Genomic DNA, 16091 nt, shown 5'->3' with positions numbered 1-16091 from the left:
CTTGTTTACAAGATTAATTTTTTACTTAAGATTTGTGTTGAATTCTATTTGGATGGAAACTGACATTCAAGTGAAAAAGCACAAAAATATTGTTTCAGTATTCCCCCTCAGCCAACTGATTCCCAATCTCCTCATCAGTTTTCCTCACCAGCTCCTTGTCCCAGTCACCTCCTTGGTTCCCAGTCTCCATGCCCAACTATTTCCAGCCTCTCTCCCTGCCCCCTAGCTGCCAGTGTCAGCCTCCCCACCAAATCCACTCCCAGCCTCCACCCAGCTCCTGGGCCCAGCTTCCCCTCTCTTCCACTCCCAACCTGTAATCAATATCTGGCTTTTAAGAATAATCTTTGCATCTGACATGCTATACATTTGAACAAAACTTTTCCAAGACTAATAGGCTAGTGTTTCCAGTTGTAGTGACTGTGTAAACAATACCTATGTAAAATTTACTTACTGTAAAAGGATGCCTGTGATCACATTTTATTTCCATCTGACTAATTTAATACATTCAGGAGACTTGTTATATTGTGCCTTCCCTCTTTGCTCCCCTTTCCTACTCTCTCGTACACACACAGTATATACAAGCCTTGCAAGTTGCAAGAGTTAATAATTTACAATAGAGGAACAGGAGATCAAGGCAGTATAGTTCTGCAAGATTCAGATTACATCCTACAGATAACAGCTGATGCACATTGGTAACCTGTGTGAATTACCTAAGGAAACCATGACATTTAAAGGACTGCTCTGAACTGAGTGCAGATCAAGTATGCATACTTAAGAGATAATCTCTGCCATCAGTTGCTTTCAGATAACCATATATGCAATGATCTGTGTCATCCCTGGAACAATGCAGCCCTTCAAATACTGTATGTCTAGTACTGTTGGGACCACTGATCTTCTATCTTCAGAAATAAAAGAATTTAAGTTATTTATTTTTAGAGTCTTCTTTGGATATATAAACTGACCATACATCTCTCACGTGACAGTGTAGCAGGGCCATTGATCATTTGCATTCAGATATCAATTTGGTAGCTCTGCTTTAAATGAGAGTTGAATAACAGCAAAATCTCTTTCTCCTTGTTGAGATTCAGTCAGTAAAGGAAGGTTTCAGAGTAGCAGCCGTGTTAGTCTGTATCCGCAAAAAGAACAGGAGTACTTGTGGCACCTTAGAGACTAACAAATTTGTTAGTCTCTAAGGTGCCACAAGTACTCCTGTTCTTTCAGTAAAGGAAGTGGATACTCACATTCCTAGCTCCTTTATTTGATCTGGCAGAAAAAAAAAACTTACACTCTGATGCCACAGTCCCCATCACCAGAAACTGAAAGGACAAAAAATGTTGAGAACCAGTAGATTTCACTCTTTTTAAAACTTATTTGATGAAATGTTTTGGATTCAAGTTAAGATTATTTTTACTCTAATGTTCTCCATTGTTTCACCTGCTTTGAAATAGGAACTGGGGATGCTTTGATAAATGGAGCAAAAGATTGTCTAGTTTTAGATTGCCTCCATAGGTCCCTCTCTATCCTTTGCTGAAGTGATATTTTATTGTCTAATAGGAATGCTCTTTGTATGAGGTACTTCTTCTGCTCCTACAATAAAACTGTTGTGTTTGTGCTGTGATGAAAGCAAATCGATATCTCATAAGGTGCCAGTTCCACAAAGGCTTAAGCACGTGTGTAACTTTACTTGTGCGAGTAGTTCGACTGACTTTAAGGAGACTTCTTGTATGAATGGGTGTGTGTAGGATCAGGGCCTTAGATTGTACTATGTTATGATTATTCTTCTTTATAATTATTCCAAGGGGCTCTGTACTTAAAGTGTAGACCTAATAAAAATGATATTCACAAACAGTGAAGCCATGGCTAACTATTATATTGCTTCTTACTATTTAAAGTCGCTTTGTAATACTGCTTTTAAAATATTCATCCCAGTGAAACCTGTGACATGATACTTCATTTGGCTGCAGGAAAAAGCACTGCAAAGGCATAAATACTGAAACCATGATCTTGCAAGGAAGAGCCAAGAAGGAATGCAAGACATTGAGTGGAAATATTTTTCCATTGTTTTTGACAACCCGCTCTGCACTTGCTCAGCCAAGGTGGCCCTGCGAAAACTCTGACAGGTCGCCTCCTATGTCATCTACATCAGGCCATACTCATTGACAACAGACTGCATGAGCAATGCGAAGAAATGAAGGAGTCAGTGCTACACCCCAGGCAATACTCGGTCCCTGGCCCGGTCCCAGAGCCTATTCAACTCAATGCAGCCTGCTGCCATGTGACTCCCTAGGAAAGAGAATGCCGTCACTGCCACAGTTCCTACTGTGGGGAACTGGCCACACAGTTGCCAGTTGACCGTCAAGGGCCACAGTCAGGCAAACTTCAGGAAACGACCAAAGGGGGCTGGTCTGCATGGGCCCGAGCCATTCATCCCCTTACTGAACAATGCCCAAGGCATGTCAAGCCCTCATTACACCTACAAGTTCAGGTCCGCTTTTTCATCCCAAGCAGATCTCGATAAGTTCCCCTGCAATGGGTACTCATAGACTCCAGGATTGTGGACAACTTCATGGATACAGATGCTGCACGTGCCAGTGCAGCCAAAGGCAATAGCCAATCTTGTAGACAGAACAGATGGCTCACTCCTGTCCTTGGGCCCAGTGACATAGGACACTCTGCCATTGGAAGCTGTTATCCAGAATCACTGAGAAACCATAAGGTCTGCTTACCACACTTTCCCATAATCCTCAGCATCTCATGGTTGTTGATCCATGACCAACATATCCTGTGGCAGGAATGGAAAATCAGCTTCCACTCTGAATTCTGCCAGCAAGGCTGCCTGCATGCACTGCCTGATGGAGCCTAGACAGAGACCAGGTCACTGCTTAGGAATCCCCAGACCAGGGATCGGCAACCCCTTAGCGGGCCAGGCCAGTTTGTTTACCTGCCACGCCCGCAGGTTCGGCTGATCACAGCTCCCACTGGCCATGGTTTGCCATTCCAGGCCAATGTGGGCTGCGGGAAGCGGCGGCCAGCACATCCCTTGGCCCACGCCGCTTCCCGCAGCCCCCATTTGCCTGGAGCAGCGAACCGCGGCCAGTTGGAGCTGCGATTGGCCAAACCTGCAGATGCGGCAGGTAAACAAACTGGCCCGGCTCACCAGGGGGCTTACCCTGGCGTGCCGCGGGCCAAAGGTTGCCAATCCCTGCCCCAGACCCTGGCTGTGGGCCAGATGAGACCATCTCTAGAATCAACCCCAGCTCTTCTTGCTAAGAATCACTAATACACAGAAGTCTTTGAAGAAAAACTGTGGATGCCCCACCACCACACTGGGACTATGACTGACTGAGCTACAGCCTGGGGCCAAAATACCCTTTGGCCATCTCTTTGCAATGTCAGAACCAGAACTGGCCACCCTGTGCTCCTATCTCCAGGAGAATCTGGCCAACAGGTTTATCCAGCCATCAGCCTCCCCTGTTGGGGTCACTTTTTTTGTCAATAAGAAAGATGGGCCCCTGCGTCTATGAGTGGATTATCGGGCCCTCAATCAATAAACCATCAAAACTGGTACCCCTCGCCCACTCATCCAGGGCACGCTGGACTGCATGTGATCAGCCCAGGTATTCACTTATACCTAAGCTCAACCTGTGAGGACACTACAGCCTGATAAGGATCAGACCAGGGGACAAATGGAAGATGGCTTTTCAAAGCTAGTATGGCCATTATAAATACTTGGTAATGCCATTCAGTCTTACAAATGCCTCCACCACTTTCCAGCATTTAGTGAATGAGATATTCCATAACATCTTAGACCAGTACGTTGTAGTTTACCTTGATGATGTACTTGTCTTCTCCAAGAGTTCAGAGCAACATACCTATCATATCTGATTGATCCTGGATCCGGTCTGCCAACATGTTTTGTATGTGAAACTCAAAGTACAGCTTCAACCAATGTTCTATGGAGTTCTTGAGCTATATCTTGTCATCTGAGGACCTCCAAATGGACCTCAGGAAAGTGGACATTGTTTGGACCTGGGTAGACCCTCAAAGTATCAAGGAACTGCAACGCTTCCTGGGGTTTGCTAACTTTTATAGACATTTCATTCCTGTTTTTTCAGGCCAAATAATCCTATTGACAGCACTTCTACACAAGAACACCTCCTTCATCTAGTTCCTGGTGGTACAACAGGTGTTCCACCTGCTCAACATGGCTTTCACCCGTGCACCACCCCCAACACACCCCAATCCAATGCAGTCCTTTGTCGTTGAGACTGAAGCCCCCAACACTGCCATTTGGACCATACTATCCCAAAGATATGACAGAATTATGAATCCTAAATAAAGAACTTATAGCGATCAAGATCACGCTCAGAGAGTGGCACCACTATCTGGAAGGGGTCTGGCACCCAATACAGGTGTACACAGATCATAAAAATCCAGAATACCTTCAGAAGGGTAAGGTGCTAAACCAAAGTCAGCTGTTTTGGGCCTTGTTCTTCACACATTTTAATTTCACCATTACCTACCACCCTAGAGCCCAGAACAAGGCCATTGACACTTTCTTCCAAAAAGGGGAGTAGTTCACCAGTCAGGACCCATCTTGCATGGAGCCACCCTGCATCCTCAATTGCTGTGATTTCTTGGACACCGCCATTTCCCAAGACCTCATGTCTCTGATCTGCTCAGCAAAGAGGGTGGAGTCCCTTCCCAAGGAACTCAAGGTAGGAAGCAAGGGGCAACATCAAATACGGGATGGCTTATTCTACATCAAGGGTTGTCCGTATGTCCGATTGGGACAATCCCAACTGGAAGTACTGAGACTCAGCCATGACTCCCCACCAGCAGGTTACTTCTGCCTTTGCCTGAGTCCCTGCTCTTTCTAATGGCCTCGAATGCCCTCCTCTGTAGATTCTTGTGAGGTTTGTGTTTGCATTAAGAGGCCACGCTAGAGACCCTTGGACACTCCAGTACGTACAGAAACCCTGGCTAGATCTTGGGCAGCTATCAACCCCGATTTTATAGTGGAGCTTCCCATGTCTGATAGATATACCATCATCCTCACTGTGGTTGATCAGTTAACCAAAATGGCCCACTTCGCTCCCATTACACACTTGCCTGCTGCAGAAGAGATGACTCAACTCCTGAGGACGCACATTGTCTGTCTCCAGGGACTCCCCAAATAGGTCACATCTGACTTAGGTCTGCTATATGTGTCACTATTCTGGAGTGAAACCAGGTGACTGCTTGGGGCTCATGCCTACACATCCTCCACCCATCACCCATAGAGAGATGACCAGTCCAAGAGAGTGAATCAGGTTTTAGAACACTATCTTTGGTGCTTTACAAATGATCACCTGAATGACGGGTCAGCTCTCATGCCCCAGGCAGAATTCACCTACAATAACATTGGCCATGTTTCCACAGGGAAAAGTCCATTCTACACAAACTTCAGGTTCCATCCCTGTCTCCATCCGGATGTACCTGCTGTCTTCACAAACCCCACTGCCACCAACTGGGTACAGCAGATTCATAAAATCCACGAGGAGCTTAAGACGCATCTTGAGAACACCCACGGGGACTATAAATGATATGCTGACTGCCAGCACCAGAAAGGCCCAACATTTGCAGTTGGTCAAAAGGTCTAGCTCTCAGCATAACATCTCCACATAGAATGGCCTTGTCAAAAATTGGACTACCAATACCTTGCCCATACACGATCAGCCAGGTGATCAATCCAGTGATGGTCAGGCTCCGACTCCCCAGATCTCTCAGGGTATACCCAGTGTTCCATGTATTGCTGCTGAAGCCACAAGGCGACAACTCTTTTGCTCACTGACAGCAACCACCACCCCTTCCAGTACAGGACCAGGGTCATGATGAATGTGAGGTCCGTGAGGTTTCAGATTCTAAAATCAAATGTTGTTGCCTCATTGACTGGGAAGGTTATGGCCCCGAGGTGCACTCCTGGGAACAGATCCATGTGCCTGACCTTGAAGCAGCCTCCCGTTCAGCCCACCCAGACAAACCTGGCCTCCTGGGGAAGGATGCCCCTTGAACTAGGGGGATGATATAAAGATCGGCAGGACTCAAACCTGGGTTGGCAGAGCCACCAGGCAACAGACACCACCACACCACCACCAACAGCTGTAATCCAGCCCCTCTCTGCGATCTACAAACCACAGCAGATGTACACTACTCGGACGTCCCATCCAAGAGTCCCAATTGCCAGCCACCTCTAAGGCTCCTCATTGGCCCCTTAGCCCCATATAACTCCATGGGACATACCAGGAAGAGTCCAGACAACAACATGGACCCCAGTGAGCTGCCATGACCAACTATGCTTCTCTGCTCCCCAATTCCCAGCATTGACTTTGGCTCTGACTTGGATTCTGACCCTCGCTCCGGACCCAGAACCCTGAGACAAGTTCTGACCTCTGGTACTGACCTCAGCCCAGAAATCTGATCTTGAGCTCCGACCCCCATCCCAGAACTCTCACACTGTGACTCAGTGTCCCCATCTGTAAAATAACAACCTCCCTGCCTCCCTCAATTAAAAAAAATAGTTAAAAAACAGTTAAGATTGCTTAGTTGAACATTCCACAATACAATTAAAGAGTCAGAAAATTCCTAATTAAATCCTCAGTCATTTCTTGCAGCCTACAGCCATGATTTTACTATCTTCTCATTATCTCATCTTCAAATATCACCCATGTACACACATTCTTCCATCTACTTCCTCACAAAAGATGCAACTTTTGACTCTAATTATGTGGATGTTTCCTAGTTGTTTGGAAAATGAAATATGTTTCATGTTGAAGTAGATAGTGTGTGTTGTGTAGATTTTTAGTTTATGGTTATATTTAAATTTGTTGTATTGATTGGCAGTTTGTTTTTTAAAGTGGAGATAATTTGTAATAGTGTTATTTTAGGGAAGATAATCATAGAATGTTTCTATCACTTATTTAGGTGAGGTACTGGAGTTAATGTTCTGTGGTTTGCGTGGAGGTGGAAGGAAGAGACGTGTGCAATGTCTGAAATAATGTGGAGAAAGTGAATTAATGGTTACAGGTTGCAAGAGATGACTGAGGTCTTAGCTAGGGATTTTCTGCATTTTAATGATTATGTTGGTAGAATATTCACTTAACCAGTTGTTACTGAAGTATTTTGTTTGGGAGAATTTCCCACATTCTTACTGAAAACTGTATCCAGGGGGATAAAAATCAGATTTTTAAAAAAATTAAGTTAAATACATTTTGTTGTTAAAAATAAACCTATTTAAAATTAAATTTGAAATTAAAGCAATGTATGTTAAGGGCTAAACTTACTAAAACCAATTATCATTATTTAAATTAAATACAAATATTAATATTAAGCAGTATATGTTTGCTGCCAAAGTGTTAAAACACTGAACTGGTGGAAGTCACTGGCTAAGCACGTGGAACCAACTTTTGTTGACATGTTAAACCAGCTTTTGACAGCAGTAGCCTCTTCTGCAGGAGCTGAGAAAATATTTTCTTCATTTCAGTTTATTCAACTAGTTTGAGTTCAATGACTAGGTCATTCAAAGTTAAGAAATTGATTGGGATTTGAAAAAGCAGGAAAGCTTTTTTTGTTTTTCTCTTCCAATCTGCAAATAAAAAGTAGGTGTGAGAGGATAAGATCTACTACTTCTAAAATCTTGCAAGACATGGTGAGCAGAACTATCAGTTTAATTCACTAAAACATAATGCCCAGGGCAGATGGAGCGTCCGGGGCTCCCCACAGTGGCCCAGGGCTCCCCACAGTGGCCCAAGCTCCTTCTTACCATGGCCTGGCTCTGGCTTCCGGCCTGGGCAGCAGGCAGGGCCTCAGGGGGGGAGAGGAAGAGCAAGGGTTGGAGCCACAGAAGGGGAAGGGCTCCTGTATGTGTGCCGCTTTTGCCTTTTGAAAAGGTGGTCACCCTACTCTCACTGGAGGAGCTGAGGACAGAGAGGGTACTGATTAACTGGACAGGGACAGGGGTGCCTGAATTTTCAGCCACCCTGCCAAAAGCCTGAGATCAGCAGTAGAGGGACAGAAAGCTGGAGGTCAGGCAGGTCTGCTCCCTGACCTCTCTCTACTTCCTACCCAGGCCACTATTCACTGGTTGCAGGTAGGCATCCTCCTGGCTGCTCCTCTGTTCCCATACAGGCCCACGTTTTGCATAATAATTACTCTTAATTGGAGCATCTATAAATTCCTAAATTAAGCCAATATTTTAAATTAAAAGAACTACTGACAGCAAACAACTGCTGCAATGTTATGCTTCTTTGCAGAGCCGAGGGAATAAATGAGTTCCTCCCACCCCTCAGTAAAGAGTATGAGGATAGGATGTCATGGCAGTTTGTACACAAAGCCCTGAGAAATCCACAAAGTAAACAAACTGAAAAGGGGAAAATATTTTTTTCTCTAATCTCTTTCAGTTTTTGTAATATTAAGTGTCTGAGGACCGGCTACAGGATGTTCGTGGTGGACGGCTCATGAACTCATGCTCCCGGTAGGTCAGGCAGAGCCCAAGTCTCTCAAATCTACAGGGAACAGTGTTGGTGTTGCATGACCTCGCAGTCTCTTAACTGTAGCATTTATTGGTGGGTTAGCACAAGCAGGTATACTCCCCAAAATGATGACACAGGCGAGAGCTCAACAAACAAAAGAACATCTATTTATTGCTGGAAGCGGTTACAGAGAAATCTCCTCTCCTGCTGCTGGCGCTGCTGACTCAAAAACATGTTCACCTTCTACTTCCCGAAACATGGGTCCTTTCCATCTGGGAGGGGCTGTCTGTGATGTCCCACACACGTTGGAGGCCCAGCCAGCACAGTAACTGCTATGGTACCATAACCCCGTTTATTTATTCAGGCTTTTGCCCCAATTAGGGTGACCAGATGTCCCAATTTTATGGGACAGTCCCGATATCTGGGGCTTTTACTTATATAGGTGCCAATTACCCCCAACCCCCTGTCCTAATTTTTCACACTTCCTATCTGGTCACCCTAGCCCAAATGGTGGTGAGACAATTGTTGGGAGGGAATCTATTTAGTTTCACAGTGTTTGGTTTCCTGTTTTGTTTTTTGAACTCAACGTTTTTATTGAGTTTAGGTAGGTAGAGAATTATGCAAACAATCCACAGTCCATTAGGCAATTCCACTCCCCAGTTATTTAAAAAACAATGAACAATGCCAGACCATAGATGCACTTAGAGCTTGCCAGGCAAGTGCATCATAAAATATACAAGCTACCATTTAAAATAAAAACACAAAAATAAGTGAGTAGTTGCAGAATTTTCTTTTTAATGTTTTATGCAAAGTCATAACTTAATAGCTTTGAACTACACTCCAAATGACTGTTTTATTTATGTGTGCAGTGCATCACATCTTTACAAAATGTAAGTCAGTACAATTTTTAAAGAGATTTCCTAATGCCTCTTTTTTAAGCTACAACACCTCAAAATGTCAAAAATAAATTAAAGTAAGGTTCTACACTAAAACAAGGGTTAAAGAATGGCACTTCTGACTCATCAGATCTGTTCCCTAAATGTATTTAAAAATCAGATCATCACACTTCATAAGTTTTTTTTATACTCCTGATAGCCAACGCAGCTACGAAAGGAGCTGGATTCCATTTCTTCCACCTAGAGAACGATTCAGTTACTCTTGAGCAAATTCAATGAAAACAAAGAGTATGCACAGGTGTGAACTGAGGGCATAATTAGGCCTGCAGAACCTTTATTACTTGTGATGATGTTGCATAAGGAAATAAAGGCTTATGCAAGTCAGATCCCATGTTTAGTTTGCAGAATTAGCAATTAGATAAACGATCATTTTACTTGTAAACTGAGCAAACCTGATATAGAGTCACTCAGAGCTAATGTGTATTATACAGGCTTTGCTGATACAGCTATACCAGTATAGTAATACCAGCAGAGCCACCTAGTGTAGATGCAACATATGCCAACAAAAGGAGTTTTTTTGCCGACATTAGCTAAATCAATAAAAGCACTCTTCTGACAGCATAGTTGCACCTACACAGAATAACTATCTTGGTGAGGATGGGTGTTTTTTTAAAACCCTGACCAATATAGCTATGCCAACAAAGTTCTGTAGTGGATACCTGGCCTCAGACACAAACATGGGATGCCCTCAAAGTCAGTATTATACAATCTCTTTTTAAGAGTAGAACCACATCAATAATGACATGACCATTTAAAAAAAGAGAGTTGCTTCGGAACAGTTGTGAAAGAACATGTCTTCTGCAAGGCGAACTGTCAGCCAGTGCTAATTATATTTAAAAGTATAATGACAGCTTAAAAATCAAGATGTTCAAGCCATTAATTGCTAAACATTTCTATTAACTTCATAGTTTAGGATGGCACAAAAATGATAAATTTCAATTTTTTTTCAAGCAGGCAAATACTAATTGAGTGGGAGATCGTGTTTTCAAAATGATTACTGAAAGCTTCCTCTAGGACTACTTAATACAGGTAATTGTTTTGCATTCTTGTAATAATTAGACTGCATAAATTACACTAGAAACAGAGAGAAGCTGGGATATGTACCTGACTTTCATTTGCAATGAAAGCAAATTACTTCTAAGTAAGTTAACAACTTCCAAGTGTTATGGAAACCTCAAGAGCATACTAGAATCAATTAACTAAGTAATTACCTTTTTATATATTTTCTTAAGTGTGTATAGTATATTTTCCCACCTATCTATTTTCCTGGAAGCAATACACTTTGAAGAGCAGCAATGGCAGACTTGCATCTTGCCCTCGCTAAATCTTCAGCTCTTCAATAGGCTGATCCAACTCACTTTGCCTACAGAAGGAGCACAATATGATCCTAAATGAGATGCTAAATTCACAGTAGAGCCCAGACGCTAAATACATTTTTGAGAATATATAAACAGACTTCAAAAGTTGTCAAATATTTTAGTGACAATCAAGGCGAAGCCTGGGGGTGATAACAGTAGCAGAATCCCATCCGATTAGACCTAAAACTGTTGGAAGATAAGGAAAGGGAGCCACTGAAGTATCATTATTCACCTTTTTCCATATGTATGCTTGTCCCTGTGGAAAGCCAGACAGCGAGGACTCACAGACTAATCAGAATGAGGACAGAACAAGGGAATTTGCCCATCAGCCTCCTCTAGCAATCAAATGTGGAAATTCCCATGGATTCCTTGGAGCAGGTGAAGAAGCAGTCCACTGATAACACAGGGAGACTTCAAGAATATCCTAACCCTCTATACCTTTTTTTCCTCAGGAAACCTATGCCTCTTATCCCATCAGCAGATCCAAACACTGCCCCACCCAGTCTACTACAAGGGACATCAGCCAGGAATTTGTCAGAGTTTCCTGACAAGAAAAGGAAAAGACAGCTTCAACTGATAAGAAATGCAGCAGTTGAGAGGGGAATGATGGAACAGCTGTTGAGCAGATGACAGATGCATCCAACGAGTTAGACCAGGAAGATTTTTTTCGCATTTTACATCACTTGAAGGCTATTTTTATACATTCTCATAAGTGTATTGCTCCCAATATTTCAAGGAATTAAACTGCATTCCGAGTGGGAGAGAAGGAAAATAACTGAAAAACAGAAAGGATGGGAAAGGACGGCTAGAGAAAAAGTAGAGGAGCTGCGGGGGACGGGGACATTGTGCTTTGATGTCCAGGTCATTGACTTCAGAAAAGGAATATTACCCGAATATTTTTAATTTGTTCTAGGAAATCCACTGTTCATGTTTAATTTTTTCCAACTGAGCCTTCCTTTTTTTCCCCGCTCACCCCCTTCCTTTGCTGCCAGGAAGTATTTCCTTGGAAACCATCAGAGCAAAGGAATTTTTTAATTTGTAAATGCTTCTCCCTGGTTCCCAGTTTTCCAGCTCCAGAAATATTTTAGTTTTTTCTCTGACTTACCTGCTTCTCAATTGCTTTGTTTTCATTTATTTTATGAATAATTTAATTCCTTTGAATTTTTTTTCCAGACCAGTACCCAAGGAAAAAGAATGCCTGAAACATACAAAAATTGCAGCCAGGCAGACAGAAAAGCAAGTCAGAGCAGAAGCTGCACTACAGCAAAACAATCATGAATTGGACTAACATCTAGGTAGGTTTTTAAAATATTTTATATGTTAGTGGCAAAAATACTCCGAAAAAAAACAATTAGTTTTTGGTTCTAAGCGATACTGCAAACTCTGAGATAACCCACAATATAGTTTTCAAATTAGAAAGAAAAGATTTTTTCCTAAGAGGTTTTATTGTTTTGTTTTTTAAGAAACCTTTTAGTATATTATGTAGCAAAAAATATCATTAGCATCTGGGGAGTTTTCCATGTGTTGTGACCAGAGAAGCAGAAAATTGCCCTACCAGAACAGACCAATGATCCATCTATTCTCTCTCGCTCAATGGTTATTGCCACATTTTCTTGAGGAAATCTCAAGAAACCCCATCATGGAAAATTATAGAATACCTTATCCATAAATATCTATTCCATTTGTTTATAATGTACAAATTTAACTCTGTTTTCTAAAGCTGAAATAATCGGCGAAGTCAGAGGGGTTCAATGTTGAACTCTGTCCACGTGTTTATTCATGTAGCTCCACTCCCTATGTCCAAGAATCTGCTTTTGACATGCAAGGCATGTGACAATCTTCCCCACCCTTTGAAATGAGGGTATGCATGTACAACCACAAGTTGCAGTTCTTGTTACTTCTAAGACAACTTAAAACTGAAGGCTAATACACAATCCTTAAACTTGTTTTAACACACAGTTGTGCAATACCTAAATCTCTGTACAGCAAGAGCTATTAATTTCACAAAGCTTGTTTGCTCTTTATCAGTCCACTGGATTGCATTCATTTTATGTATATAGTGCAAATACTACAAGAGGTTGAATGTTTCCAAAACCCCAAGTAACTTCTACTCTTTGGCTTTTATTGTAATATAAAGGAACCCTGCCCATGCCTGTCTGAACAATAAACCAAGAATTTTACCTTGTGAATTTAAAACCATCATTTATTACTTTTTTTAAATGGTCTTACAGTCTGGGAAAAGGTAAGTTTACCTGACCTCTAATACTTCTGAAAGAAACAGCAAAAAAATTATTCAAGTTTTAGTAGTCTTTTTCATCATTTCCCCACAGGCCTTGCAGTTAAACCCCTCACTGGCTTTTTATTGTTTATCACATCACATAAGGGCACTTCTCTTTCCTCAAAAAAAAAAAAAAAAGAATAAAAAAAATCCCATGTTCAAGATACTTCAGTAATGAGCATAGTATAAATGGGAAGATGAAAAGAGCTACCAACTTCAGACAATCTGTAAACACATTTTACAAAATAAAACTATAATCATAGTTTGATCAGCTGAGTATGCATAAGTTTACCCCAATGTGAGAAATCATTTATCTTTAATATAATTTGCTTTCACATTGTTACATTTTAAACTTGAAACTAAGATTTCTCTTCTTTCCCCTCTTGACACACCAAAAGTGAATACCATACCCCCCTCCCCAAGTTTGTACTAGGAGAACAATACTGTGACAGTTCTTGTAAAACATGATTTATTGAGCTGCTTATCCCACCATACATGGTACAGCTACTACCTTAATAATATATAACAAAACTTTCATGAGCAACAATACTGGCTTTACAGCTACTCTGAGACATCATCCAGTTATAAATCTGAGAAGCACTCTTTTATCCCAACCCTCACAACCAGAAGACAGACTCATAGATAAAGTACTGTATGTATTAAGGGGGATCATCCATAAAATATTCTTCAAGACTTGGGGAGAGAGAAGCAGCTACAGAAATAACCAGGAGAATAGTCATAGACGGTGGGGAGGGGAAGAACATAAGAATGGCCATAATGGGCCAGACCAACCATCCATCTAGACCAGTAACCAATGCAAGGTGCTTCAGAGGAAATGAACAGAACAGGATGATTATCAAGTGATCCATCCCCTGTAGCCCATTCCCAGCTTCTGACAGTCAGAGGCTAAGGGACACCTAGAGCCTGGGTTGTGCCCCCGACCAAACTAAATACAATTACATCCTCTCCAAGGCAGACACTCCCCTGAAACTGCCCTGCAGAGCTTGGCTTCCCTGTCATAGCAGGGCAGGCATCAGGCACAACATGGATTTTCACAAAGCAACATAGGAACTGCATTTTGTTTCATCCAGTCCAGTAGCCTCTCTCTGAAGGTGGATAGTCCCAACTGCTTCAGAGGAGAAAACTCTGCGATAGGCAGTGATGGCCGGGGAAAGTTTCCTCCTAAAGCCCCAATAATCAGGGCATGGCTTCTCCCCAAAGCTTGGGGAAGGAGGTGTTTACATCCCTTCCAAAGCTCTTATTTAACTGTATCTTATATAGATACCAAGAACATCCAGTTATCAAGGTCCAATCTCTTTTGAAACCCGGCTAACTAAGCCCTAGGCCTCAATGCTATACACCTGCCACCACCACCACCACACCCACTCACCCCCTTCCCCCAATGCAGTCACACTGATAAACATCAAAGCTGCCCCCATGGGCTGGGGAAGATGCAAATGGCTCGACAGCCTGGTGGTCAGAGCCCTTAGCCAGGATGGGGGTGATCCAGGACCCAGTCCCCCTGCTCCAATGGGGGAGGGGGATACAGTACCTGACATTTTGTTCCGCTTTGCAAAACAGAAGCCCACAGATCTCTTAGGACCTGCTGGGAGCTACTGCCCCAGAGAGGGGGAGAAAGGGGCAGCGATGGGGGGCAGGACCCAGCGCCCCAGAGCAGGCGGGGGGAAGGCACTGCCCGGGGGCTGGAAGGGGAATGGCGCTGGCGGGCTCACTTACCCGGGTGGTGGGCGTAGGGGCAGCAGGAGCCCGCGGGCCCCGCTGGGGGGTGCAACGGGGGAGGCGCCGCGGCGGGCATCGTCCCGGGGGTCGCTCCGGCAGCTGCTGCGGTCGCTGCTACTCTTGCTGGCTGGGCTCTCGGCAGCAGCGGCGGCGCCGCCTCCTGCTCGGGGAGGGGCCGGGGCTGGCCCCGGGGAGGCGGCGCGAGAGACACAGCCCAGCCGGGAGGGGCGCGGGCGAGGCACCGCTCCCGGGGCACTGCCCCCGCCCCTCTATCCCCACTACCCTCCGCCCCCTACGCTTCTGCCTCTCCCCCAGCTCTGCATCCCCTAGTCACCCCCCACATCCCGCCTTCGCCCCTCCCCAGCCCGGCCAGTTTATTTAGTTTAGCAGAGTGGATTCCTCTGGTTCTTAACCAGCGCCAAGCACATGAACCTGGCAGGGTCTCATCAAATCCTTTTACTCCCTGACTTCCCCCAGTCTCCCCCACTCAGCCAAGTCCTCCCCCCGCACGCACACACACACACCTCATCCTGGAACACACTAGCAAGAGAAATGGGAGATACTCCATTCACTTGATGTCTTCAAATCAAGACTGCACAGCCTTTATCTGTTAGCCAAACTCAAGTTATTTGGTCTCAGTACAGGGGTAATGTGTGTGATATACAGGTCAGACTAGATGATTTAATCGTCCCTTCTGGTGTTAAAAGTCTTTAAATCTATGGCTCAAGTCAAGGGGTTAAAAATGTACTAGATTGATGCTCCACTGGCCTAGTTAACATCAAAAACTTTCAACTATATAAATTGTGTTCTTCAAACACTTTCTCACCCATCTATGGCTGACATAGGAGTTAAAAATGGGGGAAGAATTTAGAAAAAAATTATTAGGTTGGTTGAGCCCTTTAAATTAAAAACCCATTCTTTTTCATAACCTCACCCCAAATCTTCTAATCCTGTTTCCCCTCACTCTTCAAACCCTTCAATGTCCACTCCTCAAAACATCATCTTCTTTCTTTATTCTTCGCACCTAATCTGTTTCACAAGGGCTGGCATTACGTACCACACAGCCATTTGAATTTAAGGACCCACTGATTCTTCTCGTAAAGCATTCTATTTAGAAATCATTGTGTGTGATACTGCTTTTTCTTAATTTCTCTTCTCACATTGTTATTGCTTAGGGACAGCTGCATGAAAATAAAATCTACATTTTAAATTTTAATCATTCCTGCTCCACTCCTGTTGCTATAATGCT

The 16091-nt window shown here is 43.5% G+C and overlaps 1 protein-coding gene across 1 annotated transcript in view; it reads right to left on the bottom strand.

Annotated features, from left to right (window-relative positions):
• Positions 1–14918, bottom strand: part of DCLK3 (doublecortin like kinase 3) — a 42729-nt gene extending 27811 nt beyond the window's left edge. The window contains exon 1 of the mRNA XM_065399625.1: positions 14840–14918. Within this exon, the coding sequence (XP_065255697.1) occupies positions 14840–14918 (79 nt within the window). The remainder of the gene's footprint in view (positions 1–14839) is intronic.
• Between the last annotated feature and the right edge of the window lie 1173 nt (positions 14919–16091).

This window comes from Emys orbicularis, chromosome 2 (genome assembly GCF_028017835.1).
Source record: "Emys orbicularis isolate rEmyOrb1 chromosome 2, rEmyOrb1.hap1, whole genome shotgun sequence".
Classification (NCBI taxonomy): domain Eukaryota; kingdom Metazoa; phylum Chordata; order Testudines; family Emydidae; genus Emys; species Emys orbicularis.
This window is presented reverse-complemented; position numbering and strand designations above follow the sequence as displayed.